The 16334-nt window shown below is 36.7% G+C and overlaps 1 protein-coding gene across 1 annotated transcript in view; it reads left to right on the plus strand.

Moving 5' to 3' along the window:
- The window catches only part of LOC306862666 (A disintegrin and metalloproteinase with thrombospondin motifs 2-like), an 86690-nt gene that overhangs the window by 39695 nt on the left and 30661 nt on the right, over window positions 1-16334 (plus strand). The window contains exons 4-7 of the mRNA XM_079405590.1: window positions 10669-10871; window positions 14745-14828; window positions 15359-15515; window positions 15736-15841. Coding sequence (XP_079261716.1) covers window positions 10669-10871; window positions 14745-14828; window positions 15359-15515; window positions 15736-15841 — 550 coding nt within the window. The remainder of the gene's footprint in view (window positions 1-10668; window positions 10872-14744; window positions 14829-15358; window positions 15516-15735; window positions 15842-16334) is intronic.

A 16334-nucleotide genomic window follows, 5' to 3' on the forward strand; every position in this document is an offset into this window, starting at 1 on the left:
GTAGTGTTAGTTTATTCAAAAATTTGGGTGAATAATGACAGAATTTTTTATTTTTGGTGAACTATTCCTTATTAAATGGACCTGAAGCAGGATACATGGATAAAGTGAGGGAAGTTCTCCAGGGCTGAGTCATTGCCCAGGCTGTTCATCCCCCTCCACCCCCAACTCTGTCTCTCTCAGCATCCCGTGTGAGACATGTGAGGAGAGGAGCAGCAGAGTGACTGGATAAAGTCACAAACTTCTTTAAAAAGGATTCACATCTCACTTCGAGTTTGAGCGGTCGAGTTCAGCCAGGGGATATGGAGAGGCTCGACATGCGTCACAGTCCCTTTGCGTTTTCATTTTTCTTCACAGCCTGCTTGTTTTAGAAGGCTGCATGAATTGCTCAGCTGCAGTACTGTCGAACCCTATTTGACAGAAATACAAAAATTATTGCTGATCCTTTTAAAAAGACTTTAGGATTAGCACTGTAATCAATACCAGTGTTGGGCAATGCCACTTTTAAAAGTTAAAGCAATTTACTCTTACTTTACTTTTTAAAGTGATGTTGCAGTCTTGCTTTATGCATCTTAAAAAGTAAAGGCCTGTTCACACCAAGAATGAAAACTATAACTATATTAGCATTTACACCAGAAGATGATAATGTTTTTATTATAAGTGTGCTCTGCAGTTCTATTCTCGCATTGGATATTTTTAAATTCGGATGGATTTTGATTGGTTATTGTTATTGACAGAAACAAAACTGTTCCCAATGATTTCTACCCTTGTCTCCACCCTGTTCTGGCCCTGCTCCAGCCTCCAGGGGGGCGATATCTGTCACGTGTTGATTTCTGTCTAGTTCCTGTTTGCCCTTATTTGGTTTTGTTTCCTGTCATTAGTTAATCATAGTTTATTCCATTCACCTGTTTTGTATTTATCTCGTTTGTTCCTTTGTTCCAGTCCCTTTATACGTCCTCAGTTCTCCCTTGGTCTTTGTCTTGGATTATAATGGTTATAGTGTGTCAATGTTTATTAAAGTCTCCTTTTCATCTACTCCTTGGTCGTGCACCTACCTCTACAACCACTACCATTACAGTATCATTATTGTTATGGCTGTTGTGTGGTTATAATTTACCATTATAGGTATCATTCTTTGTGTAAACAGACATAAATTCTTTCTTTTCTTTTTTTTTTCTTTTTTTTTAAACTAACATGTTAAGTTGCTTTTGCCTTACTTTTTCTCATTATTTTTCTCATTTTCTCATTATTGCCTGAATTATTTTGAACCAAAGCTGAATTTATTAAATTTGTCTGCAAATATTGTTGCGGTATTTCTAATTGAATATATTTCAGAATATAATTTATTCCTGTGAGGGCCAAGCTGAATTTTCAGCAACTATTACTAAACATTTCTTATTAATGTCAATGTTGAAAACCGCTGTGCTGCTTAATATTTTTTGTTAACCTTTTTTTTTTTTTTACATTCTATATTAAGGGAAAGTTCAAAAGTACAGCACTTATTTGAACTAAAAATCTTTTGTATCATTATTCATAAATGTCTCTCAACTTGACTTTGAGCTTTTGAACAGTAGTGAACTTTGTTTGCAATGACGAAAACCTGTGTTTCCTAAATTTTATAAACGCAACATAAATGTACTTATACCATGATCTGTCTGAATACTTGATTCTGATTGGCCGGCAGGTATGCAATAAAACCGTTTAATGCACAGGTAGTTCCAAATTCTATATAAATGCACTGTTTTAATTGATGCAATCAAATACACTCACACACACACAGAGAGAGCGAGAGGTTGGACATTGCAAGTTTTGATGCATATTCACAGCATCAAAAAACTTGTTGTCAGCACTTTTATTAATAAAATAGCCTAGATACTAGATTGCTACATTATATTCATCAGCAACAAGGTGGTAATTATCTCTCAATCTATAATTAATTCAAACAAATGCTATGATTCATCCAAATAAATATGATCTTACTGCACTATTTCATCTCTGTGTCTGATTTGAAGTGGGCAGAATGCTAGCGCTAACGAGCCGTAACTGACAGTAAATAACAGTCATTTTTAAGCTTCCGGTCAATTATTGAACTGCAAACATCATTAACAGCTTTAAATGACCATGGTATAAGCGGGATAATGCACAGCTTTTGTGCTTTGAAATTGTTTAATGCACAGCTAGTCGTGCATCATCCCTCACTTATACAAGAATTAAAATCGTAAGGAAAACATTAGTCATAAACCGACTATAAAATTTTAGACCAAAATTGCCTCAAGGTAATTTTGCGTGACCAAGACAAAACAGGATGCTCAATGGTTGTCTTGACACACACTCTCTGGAACAACAATTTCCATTCAATTTAGACTATATAGTGGTGTAAATTTAGGAATTAAAGCATTACTTTTTAATTGTGCTTAAAATTAAGAGTAAACCAGAATATAAACGTGAAATGTGTATGGTCAGTATAAAGACTGAGATGCTTTTATAAGCATTTCCTCCTACATCTTTGTTTCAGTTGTTTCAACAGCAATTGGTGCTTTTCACTTTTTCTTAGACATCAAATTAAAGTCATAAATCAGTCATATCCCTTATATGATGTGTCCGTTTATCAGCAATATTCAGCTTTTACTGGAGTGGAAAGATTACACATGTGGCAGTAGACTTGATGTTGTATTGCATTGTGGCATTGTGGAAGTGCAGGTATGCCCAAGCCGGTACTAAAAATAACAGGACAATATATCTGTAAGTGAATCTCAATGTTTTTGTGCGAGCAGGTCTTTGGCGACATCAGCTGGGGTGCGTGTGTGCGTATGAGAAGCTGCAGCTCTCAGTGAATTCCAGCAGAGACATGCTGGACTCAGACAGCCAGTGTCTACGTGGCAAAACTTGAGGAGAGTTTAAGTTCTACTTGGCAGACATGAAGCATACAACATCGAGAATCACGGCAAATGTGGTGGGAGGAGAGAAGGGTGAGAGGATTTTTCCTCAGAAAATGACCTGCAAAATTAGGTTTCATAATCAGACATACCGGAAAAACTCCTCTGCTCTGATTATATCATTTTTTTGTAGTTTATTTGGTTTAGATAACTGTGTAAGAGAGTTGTTATTTGAATTATCATGCATATGTATAGGCAAAAGTTGACCTTGACGTAGACATGCTAACATGCTACAAGGAATGCTAACAAGGGATTTTTATTGTACTTTTTGGACATGTGTGCTAGCATCTAGCATTTATATGACTTCGGACGTTGTGGCAGCACCCTTTCTCAAAAGCTCTCATTCTGTTCACTTACACAGTCATAAAAGGACTTCCTGTTACTGTAACCTGAGAAAGAGGGCTAGCCTTCACAATACTGAATCATCAATACTTTGTGCTTTCTCTTCAAACATGGCTTTTGGCATTTTGTTCACTGACCTATCAGAATAAAGCAGGTGAAGCCAGAGTTTCTCTCCTCTCTTTGGACTTTTGCCATCTGTTTTTATACAATGGTGGACATGCTAATTATCAAACATGTTTAAATACAAGTTGCAAATATTGTTAGGGATGCAACTATTTGGCTAATACCAATACGCTGGTATTTATTTCCATGTTTGTAAATAAATACCATTGTATTGATGTAAAATAAAACATCACAATCCTACCTTTCTAATATACATATTAATATTAGAAACTGTAAATTACATAATTTATATGCATATCATCTTAAAGAAATAAAAACAAAATTTTCCACCACAAGCGTGTATGTTTTTTAAAATGTATGTAAAAAAAAAAAAAAATTTATAATAAATAAGTATAAGTATTTTATAAGTATCTTTTCCATCCATCATTATTCCGCAAATGTGCAAAATATGTGGATAGAAATCCACGTTTTGAAAGCAGTGCATTTCATAATAAATATAATTGGACATGACCTCACATATGAATGTGGGAAAATCTGAGACTGATTTTCTTTCCTGGTTTGTCACTGCATTTGAGAAGCGTGTCGTTTCTGCACTTTTGTCAGTTTCTCTTCACCTCAGTCACCCTGACATTTCAGCCCAGACATATCACACCGCAGCATACCAAATGTGCCATAATGCCTCCAGCTAGCCATCAGAGATTGTATAGATTTATGTGTGTGGCTATATGTGTGTGTTCATGGCTGTAGAAAATGTGTGACTGCATGTGTTTTTCATTTAACGTTTTTCCCATCCCTGAAACAAAAACATTCTGGTTGTTCCATTGACTAATAGCTGTTGGCCTGGTCTGACATTAAGGAGGAGCATTCAGCTTCCTCCTGTGCTGCAAATATCTCCATTTGTGCTTGGCCACCTTTGCAGCAGTGCAAGTAAAGACAGTGTCTTAAGAAGGACGCCTGCGGCATTTCATCTGGAGAGCTAATGAAGACTGAGCTTTCCGTGTCTTGGAATTCTGGCTCTGTGAGATGAGCTAACTCAACAATGCTGTGTTAACTGATGATGCCTAGGTGAATAAGACATTAACCAACAGATTACAGGGTTCGCTAGGCCCTTCTTTTAAGATTAATGGCCAAGGAAATGTGATTAAGATCTCCTGAGAGATGACTGTAAAAAAATGTTTTGCTGGCTGACATCTTAATTGGATAGACTTCTGCTTCACAGTTCTTGTGTGCTTGGCCAACTACTCATTTTAAGTTGACTCTCTTCACATGTTTCATTGCTGGTGTCAACCAACAGATGTGAGTGGTCGGCTAGTTTCACCTAAGACTATGGTAGTCCAACAGCTAGACCAACAATAATCCAGCACTCACTGTAACAAACCAACTGAATATTGATGGTGTCTAAAGCCTAAAGTTGTCTTCATCCAGCAGGGTTGTCATCCAGATATGTGGTTCACTAATTGAATTGAGTGTTTACCACTAATTACTAATTGTTTACCACGCGTGAATTCAGATAAGTTGAGACACTTTTTGCCATTGAGATGACTGGGGAAAAATGTCACAGTTATCCTGAATTAACTCTAAATGACTCACCCGATGGGAAATCATCATCTGTCTTTTAAGATACAGTCACATTTACCATTGTTCAATGACTTTTATAGCTTATCATACGTCATACATCGTTGCACTTTTGATAATGGACAATGGACCATTGTTGTCCACAAAATTTTGCTAATGTAACCTCACCTTAAGGGAAGAGAATGTGAAATGAGATCACATAATTCCAAATATATTTGACATTTCATAAATACAAAGAAAATAACATTAAGATACAATGAGACGTGGTTTGTTGAAAGATAAATTTTTACTTACTGTCACCAGGTATAGAAAGTCATGTAATTCAGGGTGTCGCTAAAATTCATGGTGTCTGATATAATTTTTTTAATCTTTATGCAAATTGGATGTCGTAAGGGGGTGTTTAGAGATGCACATAAAAGATAAATAAATAAAGACCATCTTTGTCGTTATTACTGTTTTATTCTGATTGGAAATAAATATTTTATTCTATGATAGATTTAGTTTTGCATTTCTCTTCAGAAACTATACATCTAAAATGTATATAAAACACATTCAATAACATTGTAAAGAAAGTAAATATTTTCCCGATTATGTTTCACACGTATTTATATTATTCTTATTTTTTACAGTATAAATTGGCATTTATACATTAACATGTATACCTGCCTAATTTTTAGTGGGTCCCTCACAAGGACAATAGATATTATATGTGATTCACGACTAGTTAACACAGACACAACACACTGGCAGAACTAATGGTCGGTGCACCTCCTGCATCAGTGTTTCTGTGTATATGAGAGTGTGTGTGTGTGTGTGTGTGTGTGGGATCATATTCCTCCATGCTGAGTCACGCCTTCATTGAGGATACTCCTTCATGTCTAAGCAGATGACCCTCATTCATCCTGTAAGCAACATAGTTTTGCAATCAGTGAGGTTGCAATAGAGGAACAAGATGGTGCATTCATAGCCAACCGAAATTTGTGCTACATTCATAACCATGTCTTTTTTTATCCACGTAAAACATGTTTCAGGTTTGACATCAATGTGACATTGTGTGTCTTTATTGAAATCAATGCAGCTTGGAACTTTCCTGTTTGTGCTACATTTCAAGTCTTGTATCTTACAGTTTCTTGTACTTTGACTTAGCACGTCTTAATTTTTCTGATTATTTTTCCAGTCACATCTGCCAGCATTGATTTAAAAGCCAAGCTGTGTATTTGTTTTGCATTGAAATTAGTTTTGTGTTTTGCAATAATCATGTCTAATTTGATTCAAAATTAACTTTACCATCAGGAATTTAGAAAACTAAACAGTGTTTCTAAAGTGTTTATTCAAAAAAACGTCGAAAGAGTCAAGCCAAGCTTCCGCTGCTATATTCAAAGAGGATTTCTTCAGTTGTTAACAGATCCGAAAGACTTTGATTTCATTTTCAAAGCAAAGGTTCGACTTGAAAGCTTCTAAAAGATTCGTTTTTCATTTTATCCTTGCAGTTTTGTGATGCTCCCATTTCCTGAATACAAATAACCCTTGTGAGCCTGATATGTCAGAATTGACAAGCCTAGCACTCATTGATTTGAAGAATTATGATAATTGGCAACAGTTACTGACTGCCCGACCTTCATCAATATTCTGTACATCAGCATTGCTCCTTGCAGGAAACCCCAGCTACAGTTGAGACGGCTATGACTTCAGGTGAGGGGATAACTAGGAGCAGACGTAGCCTCTCAGAATGGCAACCAGAATGCAGGATGCTTGTTTGTAACTTTCTAATTGTAGTCAATAGCAAAAAAACGCAGTGGCACAAGGCTGTTAACCTTGAAATATGATGACTGTGGAAGTCAATTGGGTGTCAGCTGACATTGTGATACTCACTTAACTGCAATGATGTACAGTGTAGTAGTGCTACTTTACTGTCACTTCATGGTTTTAATTTAATCTACAAATAAAAATAGCTGTTATAAAGGCTCATACTGAAATCTGTGAACCAATTTTGAATCCGTTCATTTAGATGAACCATCTAAAGTCTAAAACTAAAATAAAGGTACAAAATAAAATTTTTAAGTGACTGAATATAGTAAAAATAGTATAAAATCCCATATATCTGAAGTTTTTTGTAAATATTCGGTAACACTTTAGAATAGGGATATGTACAAGTTTTTTGACAATGTCAGGAGAATCTATTATCTTGAATCTGTGAATAAATATGAGAAAGTGGACTAATCTGCTCATTTAGGAGAACCATCTAAACACAGCTATTCACTAGAAATAATCTTTCAACCTTTCAATCTTTCAAGACTATCATTATGAGAAAGCAGATCATTTGGGGTGAACCAATTTACTAGAATAAATCCAAATTTTCCAAAGCTACATATGAAATTGAGGATGTTTAGGTGAGTGTATGCTTCAACAAACATATTAAAAATATTATTTGATAAAGTAGCTCCTTACTACAAGGTACAGTACACACTTATTATGAAAATAGCTGAACTGCTGTTGCAGTGCTGGAAAATGTATTTGTTAGTAATATCACTGTTTTTAGCTACATTAGGTACTCTTCATGTCAGTGCTGATTCCTTTAAAAATAATTTTTATTCTAAGCCAATACTTAACCTTTTCCATGACTCTGGCCTTTTGTGTTGATGTCCTGTTAATTGGCTCTATCCTTGGTGTCATTCCAGCACTGGACGCACATTCACAGGTCACCTTAACATGCTAGTTTTGTTTTCTAAAATCTAATTTGACTCCATGCTGAAAACTCCAGTATGAGTGACAAGGACCAGCTTTGGTTTTCCACTAGTTTATTTTTAGTGTAATGTGCTTCTAAATACACATTGTGATAGCAAAATAGATGTCTGTTGCACAGAGCCATTTTCATGTAAATTTGTCAAGCTAATAAACATTGCAAGATTGCTCTAAATGTTAGTTTTTAGTGAATTTGTCTAGGATTTCTTACATTTATTTGTTCTGCTGAGTTTCTTTTGCAAGCTTTTGCAACATTTTCATTTATAAATGATTGTTGATGTCTTGGCAGTAAACATTACTGATTTGTATGGTGTATTTATATGACTTCCCATTTTGTTTTGTGTGTCTGTGCTTGTTTAGAAGCTTGCCAGATGTTTCTGAAATTCTATTTTATTATTAAACAAACTATGTCACGATTCAGTCTGGGAGCAAAAAGGAGTCGCTGGGGATGCTGAACATAGACTTTAATAAACAAAAACGCAGGGATACAGACATGAAAATTCAGGGATAGTGGGTAGGAGGGTGACTGAATTGGAGGTCCCTCAGGACCTCAGGGCTTGGATGGTACGGCATGCCTCCAAGGCAGCCCCAGATCTCGGGGGGCCATGGCAGAGGTGGGAGCTTGGGGAGCCATGGCGGGTCAGGGAACTCAGGAGGCCATGGCAGATCAGCTTCTGAGGCCACGGCCCCGGCCTCTACGACTGGAGCCCTACTACCCAACCCCCACCCCCCCAAAAAAAGACTTGGGGAAAATCCAGGTTCTAGTGGCCCTCCATGGGCCAGGCATAGGAGCAGGAGCCCTCCCTGGGCTGGAGGTCTCTCTGGGCTTAACTGGGGAACAGGAGCCCTCACTGGCCTAAAATGGGGATCAGGAGCCCTCCGTGGGCTTAACTGGGGAACAGGCATCATCTAATGCCATCACTGCGGCAAGCCTGCAGAACTCCCAGGCATACTCGAGGAAGGGGAGATCCCTACGGGCTAGGGAAATGATGCGTGCAGCAGTTTCCATGCTGCGGGGGGAAACAAACAGGAAAACAAAAAACTTTTCAAAACCGGAAAACGAACACGGGGAGAGGGGGCGCCGCTTGCTTTCAGTATTGGTCCGCTGTTCTGTCACGATTCACTCTGGGAGCAAAAAGGAGCGAAGAGTCGCTGGGGATGCTGAACATAGACTTTAATAAACAAAACCGCAGGGATACAGACATGGAAACTCAGGGATGACATATAATGACGTTTAACAGTGAACGAAGAACTCAGAACACAACACTCCTTAAATAAACAACTCAATAAGGGGAAGACGAGACACACCTGGAATCAAATAGAACACAATCAGGGAACAGGAAGACCATGTAAGGGCATGGGAAAACACAAGGGAAAACTAGATCAAAACACACAGAATAGTCCATGACGTGACAAACGAGAAGTTTATGAGAATATGTACACTGCTTTGCCTTTTCCGAAACTAGGAACATTTCTCAAGGTCCCTCCATTCTGAACCATACAGACTGTATTTACATATTACGAGTGCTATGCTTGAGAAATAAAATCTGAAAGGAACTGAAGAAGAGCATTTGTTTGAATTACACTTTACACAAACCGTGTACACAGTCTAATTAGACTGCTCATTAACAGTTCTGTAAGTATTGATCAGGAAATCCTGAATCGCTGATCCTGGGGAAAAAGTCTGTTTCTTGTATCTATTTAATTTGTTTTCATCTAAAAAGGTTGGATATTTTTATGGGTTAACGCAACACAAAAATGTTGGATCACTGTAGAAGTTGGGCTGATAGGAATCAAGGCTGCTTTTCTCATTTATTTTGTCTTTAAGCATGCAAACGTTCTTGAATAAAACCAACCAGTTTCCAGGTGAGTCACAACAGCGAAACATTTGATTTGAAGAGATCTATTTAGAAATTAAGGGAGAAAAGACAAAGGTTCAACATTAGATGATTAGATGTCAAGATTAGACACAGATCTGCTCATCCTAAGGTTTGCCAATTGCCCAACGGAATCTGGCACAACAGTACAATATCAAATTTGTCTAAATTGCCATATATTTGAAGTTTTTTGCTGAATATTTAAACATACACAAGTTGTGTGAGAGTATCAGGAAAATCAGTTGTCATTTACAATGCTTGATAGGAGTGGGTGGTCACTTGTGAGGTCTTTTGCTGGAATTCTGGTTTCCATAGTAACAGCAACTTCTCTGATTGGTGAATCGGCCTTCAGGATTATCTCATTACTTCTGAATAAATTAAGAAATTAAATTGCAACATCAAATGGCATATAAAAATTTGTAATCATAAGGTTTATCACCTTGGGAAGAAACATCAAATTTCTTTCAGAACACACAGACTGAAGTCTGTTGAGCAAGCATATTGCAGTAACTTACGAATGTTTTGAACACACTACCAAGTACCATATAAATACCATGGTAAATAAATATGAAAATTGAGCATTTTTATTAAGGAAGTTAAAGGCAAGATATCACTGAATTGGTACAGTAACATTTTTCTGCCTGTCATCCGTTTTAGTTCTCTCTCACCTCACACTGTCCCTCGCTTGAGCAGTTTTGGCACAAGCAGCGCCTGAGAGACATGCCTCAGTGGCACCTCAGTGCCTCAGTGACACTCAACATGAAAGCTTTTGGAGTTGAGAGAGTGTTTGTGCCATGTATTAGGTGACAAGAGAGATGATCTGTTCAATGAAATGAGAAACATACTGCCATTGTTTTTGTTTATCATTGTACAGCTATTTTCATATTAAGTAATGATCTTAATATACAGTATGAACAGTATACAATGAGTAATTTAGTTTCAATGTCTCATTTAAATCTGCCGCCTTCATGATGTTACATTTAAATGAGTCACATCATGCAGTTTTTATTATGATTATCATGATTCCTCATGACCTTTTTAAATGATATGAAATCATTTTTGTGAATTTTTTGCAGGTTTGCCTCTGGGTCTTCAGGCTGGATTGGAATATTTACCCCATTATGTTAAGAAGAAAATAAAGAGCAACACGCGAACACGCAGAGAGACGTATGAAGATGAGATCTTTAACATCGAGGTTCTCTTGGGAGTGGACTGCTCTGTGGTGATGTTTCACGGCAGAGAGCACATCCAGAAGTACCTCCTGACCCTCATGAACATTGTAAGTTGCCCCAAATTCCATTAGAAAGGATTGAAGCTTGAGGTGGTGGCTAATAGTTACAGTACTGAGTTGACCTTCATGGCCTATTATCATATGTAACACACAAATAGTCTTTTTGCTCCATACTCTTAAAAAAATACAGGTTCTTTATTGGTTTCTATAGTTCCATGAAGAACCTTTAACATCCATGGAAGCTTTGCATTGTACAAAAGGTTCTGAAAACGGTTGTTTAGGTTATTATAATGTTCTTCACACTACACTAAAAGTGCCAAAAGGGGGGTTTTGTATCAATGCAATAGAAAGACCATTCTGAGTTCCCCAAAGAACATTTCTGCAAACAGTTCTTAAAAGAACCATGTTCTTCTTAGTGTAAGGAACATTTTAATAATCTGAATAATCATTTCCATTTTTAAGAACCTTATGTCCAATTGAAAGATTACATGTATATTAAAGGTTTTTCATGGAACAATGCCAGTTAAGAATCCTTCACTGAAACATTTTTTGGTAAATTGTTATTTACCAAATAAGTTATAAATTACTTTGTATAAAGTAAGTCAGCTTAATGGTATTTGCAAAATTTGGCATCAGCTAAATGACCAGTAATTTAGCCTCAGGAACTTATTGGTTCTCCGTCTTATGTTAACAAATCAACATTTATCCAAAATACATCACTGGCGCTATGGTTATTTACAATCATGATTTTATCATACAGACATTCACATGAATTACTTCATATTCAAACAAAGAATTTGGCATTACTGTATACATTAGGGCTTGGTTGGATGTTGATCCAAACCTCCATCCATCTCCCTGACAACTGCTCTAAGTCAAGAAATTACATTCACATCCCTGACAAGGCTTCCTACCTGAAAGATTGATGTACTTGAGATCCTCGACAAGACCAGACTCGCAATGAACTTGCTGCTGAACCTTCACAAATAAACATTTTCTGACTTTCCTTCTGATTTTTTTTACATTTTTTTATTTTGATTCATTTGTTTGCCAGACATTTCACGTAAAACAGATTGAAATGCTTGACCGATGTCCCGTAGACCATCTGAACATACTTAACACTTACTTTTAACGCATTGCTGTGGTGGTAGCTATTACCTTCAAATCCCTATTAAACTAGATGTGTTTTGTTTAGGTAGCTACAGTAACTATAAACATACTAACTTCATCAAAGTTACAATGAAGCATAAATAAAACTAACCACAGAAGAAAAACTATTTACTCTAGTATCCGTTTTAGTGCCCCTTGTGGCAGTAATGCTCAAAATGTTCATATTTGCATTCCGTTATGAACTGCATTCTGACATTTTGAAATTTGTGTAGCTAGAGCTGTTGTCATTCTTGTACTTGTGTAAAGTATATTTTGGGTATACAAGTGACTGGATAGCAGTTCCAAAGCTCTTGCAACTGACCTCCATCCTCATAATTCCCTCACAGTTCATTTTTGTTTGCACGGCGGTTCCATTGCTAAGCAGAAGACAAGCTCCGATGAAAGACCTTGCTGCATTATTAATTTAGTCCTAATGATTTTCTGGCACTTTGGCCTCTTACTCGTCAATTATCTACCTGCCAGCTACAAGCAGAGATCTAGACTAATGAAATACTGACAGGGTCCTGGAGAGGGCCAGAGACAGCCAGTGCTAATGAGAGACTCGCCGCTAAGGTGATTAGGTGTTTGTGTGTGTGGGAGAGAAGAGAATAAAAACAAGAGAGTATGTGCTGATAATAGTAATTTATGTGCCAGGTTACAGAGCTGTCATTACTGAGTTCCTGAGTAGATACATGGTTTCAGGTGGGAACAGGGTTACATGGCACTGTTTCTAAGAGACTAATATTTTTCATGCTTAGCAACAATGATAATGAACTGTTACTTTAACAACAGGGATACATATCTTTATTTTTATGAATATGTAATAATGATAATTTTAATGTAATATTAAAATGAAATATTAAATATATTATCAAATACATTAAAACTCATAATTTGGTTGCTCTAAAATGCATAAGTACTGTATATTTTTCATCAGACATTTTTGACATGTCAATAAATTGTTTTCATATTACATTTTTTTAAATATTAAAATATCAAAAGGATTTTAAAAACATGTACATATGTGTAAATGCGTATACACATGATTTATAATTAGTATTCCTTATAGTCAAATCTGAGATTAAATACCCACACATACACACTTATCTAAAGTTTATCTGGTAGCACTTTATTTTAAGGTCCAATTCTCACTATTAACTACAGTAGTTGCTTATTAGCATGAATATTTCTAGCATATTGGCTGTTTATTAATACTTATAAAGCACATATCAATGTTTTTTTTTCTGCATGACCATATTCTAGATCCCTTAATGCTAAACCTAACAACTACATTACTAACTATTAATAAGTAGCAAATTAGGAGTTTATTGAAGCAAAAGTCATAGATAATAGTTAGTTATTAGTGAGAATTGCTCCGTAAACTAAAGTGTGATCATTTAGTTTTATTGACAAAACAAGTGGTATTATGAAGAATAGGCATCCAATTGTATCTTTTTGTATTCTGGGGATGGTTTGAGTGTTTTAGGGGAAACTATAGCTAAAATGTCTCTCTTTTGCTAAGTGTCTGCTCTCCATCAGATTTTTAAACAGCCTCTAGTCGAGCTGTCATCCATCTGTCACTGTCTTTGTGTATGAGTGTGTGTGTGTGTGTGTGTGTGTGTGTGTGTGTGTGGTACAGTGTTTCTTTTCTTTCTCAATACTCTGGTCATCTAGCCGAAGCATCAGCACCTTTCCAGGTTGCCCCAGGGTATTGTGTAAATGAGTGGAGAGAAGTCATATGTAAGCATGGTAAAATGATCAAATATGTGTCATTTCATAAAGGGATGCAGATATGCGTGTCATGCTTGCTTATTTATTCATAGATACATTTATAATAAACCCTCCACCTCCCCCAGCTCCACCTGTCTAGATTTCCTAGAGAATTTATGTATGTCTATTTCCTCAGCAGCAGCATATCTCACATGCTCACAGCAGCATATCTATGTATCTGTTGGCAGTAGCAAGTCCGCACTTGAATGTCAGCATGCGTCTGACATAGTCTTGAGTCTGGCAAGACCAAATACATGCTAAAACTATTCAGACATGTCATGAACATGTCATGTCATTTTTTTTGCTGCTTGCAAATATTTACCTATAATTATATTGTATATTTTTGATTATTTAAAAAAAATAATAATCTGAATGTATATTAGACATAGCGCTTCTACAAATAAATAAATATATAAATATCTGAACACATGTCCAGACTCCAGTAACTGATTTCTCAGCCCTTATGAAAATTAACCATGCTTTTATAATAGTAAAACTGTAATAACCATTTTTTTGTTGTTGTTTTTTTTGCCGTAATGATTACCATTTGTATAACCACAGTTTTACTACAAATACCATGGTTAAACTATGGTTAGCACAGCAAAACCATGGTTAATTTGTGGTTACTATGGTTTAACTATAGTAGCCATGGTTTGTTTATTATTATTATTATTTATACTCTAGTAAAACTATGGTTGATTTTTGTAAGGGAGGGTTCATGGTTCACCTTTAAATCCATCTCAAGGTGACTATAAGGGTAAGTGCTGTGCATTTTTCAGCTCACTGGCAGTAAACTCTGCTTTTTCCTGTTAAAGTCTCTAACTTCTCAAATCGCCTCTGGCACTATGACAGTTTTTCCTGCCTACATAATTTTCATAGCCGTGTTATTGCCTAGACGAATTACACATCCATTCGTCACGTCCAGGCTCTCTGTAGTAAAGCTATGTTTGCGTCACATTTCTACTTGTTTATCCTTTGTATTTCTTATGAATTGTTCCACAGGTGAATGAGATTTATCAGGACAGCTCCCTGGGTGCCCATATTAATGTTGTCCTGGTTAGAATCATGATGCTCTGCTCCTCCAAGGTAAGACGGCATCAGCCAGTTTCCTTCTGAAACTTTGTTGGATGACTGTGGTTGTATCAACAGCACTTCAAAGTACGAAAATATCTTATATATGAAAAAATATCTAGTGTACTCGACTCCAGTAGCTATCCAACAGAGATTGTATTGAAGTATATTCTGGTATCTCAATCCAAGTAAAAGTTTCACCATTGTAGCCAAGGTAGATTCAAAGTTGGGATTTTGGATTTATTTTGTAATGGATGCAAATGACTTGAATTTCTAAGAAACTTAAAATTAAAAACTGTTTAAAAAATAAATAAACAGCATACTGAAACTGAAAAAGTTTGATTACTGACTTTGGTGCCAAAGTCCTGTCCAGCAGGTGTAAGTTTCTTTATTCTTTGGAACACTTTGCATTTAATTACTGAATGAAAGAATGAATGAATTAATTAATTAACTCTGAAAGCTCAAGTAGAACGCTAACATCAAACTGTAATTGTTTCAATGAACAGTGTCCGGTATTAACCTATGATTTGTGTTGGTATTGCCAGTCCATGGGCTTGATTGAGCTGGGCAACGCTTCTCAGAGTCTGGAGAATGTCTGCCGCTGGGCCTTCCTGCAGCAAAAAGAGGACAAGAATGATGCAGAATACCACGATCATGCCATTTTCCTCACCAGACAAGAGTTTGGGCCCACTGGCATGCAAGGTAATACTTTTGGATTCCATGAACTTACATGTAAACATGACATGATGCATGTACAGTACATCAAGAATCTCAGATATGCAGACTAATTCAAATTCATGTAACAGGGAGAATGAACTGTAATCTTACCATACGTTTTTTTCTTTTTTCAGAGAGACTTGCCAGTTTGAGCCAACATAAACAACAGACCATTGATGACAATTTATCTTCCCTCTCTTTGCAGGTTATGCTCCTGTGACAGGAATGTGTCACCCTGTGAGAAGTTGCACTCTAAACCATGAGGATGGCTTCTCGTCTGCTTTTGTTGTGGCCCATGAGACAGGACATGTGTGAGAAAAACTTGATAAAACCTTCCTCCACAATATGCCACCACCGACCAGTGTTTGAGAAGCTAGTATGAAAGTGTCAAGCTCTAAGTTAATCATGAAAACTAGCAGTTCAGTCCAAATCAAGCCACTAAATACTTACAGTTCATGCCACAAATAAAAAGTTAATGGTGCACTAAGCGATTTTTACCAAACGATGTTGATATTTGAAAGCACCAAAACAAACTCGCCCATACCACAACAGGATCTCCACCCCACGAGTACGTACACAACCCTGGCATAACGATGATCGTGGAAACAAGCGAAGATGACACACAAGCATGTTCAAACAAAAGCCAGCACAGATTAGTTGTGTGAAACAATGCAAAATCATCGTTACTCATCTATCAAGAAGAAAAACAACGCAACCTCGGCGTCCGATTCCAGGCCTTCCCGCTCCTTGAGTTCTGTCCACCAATGGAAAGCTACTCCAATATTTACGCGGGTCCTACCTCTT

Source organism: Barbus barbus, assembly GCF_936440315.1.
Source record: "Barbus barbus genome assembly, chromosome: 43".
Lineage (NCBI taxonomy): Eukaryota > Metazoa > Chordata > Actinopteri > Cypriniformes > Cyprinidae > Barbus > Barbus barbus.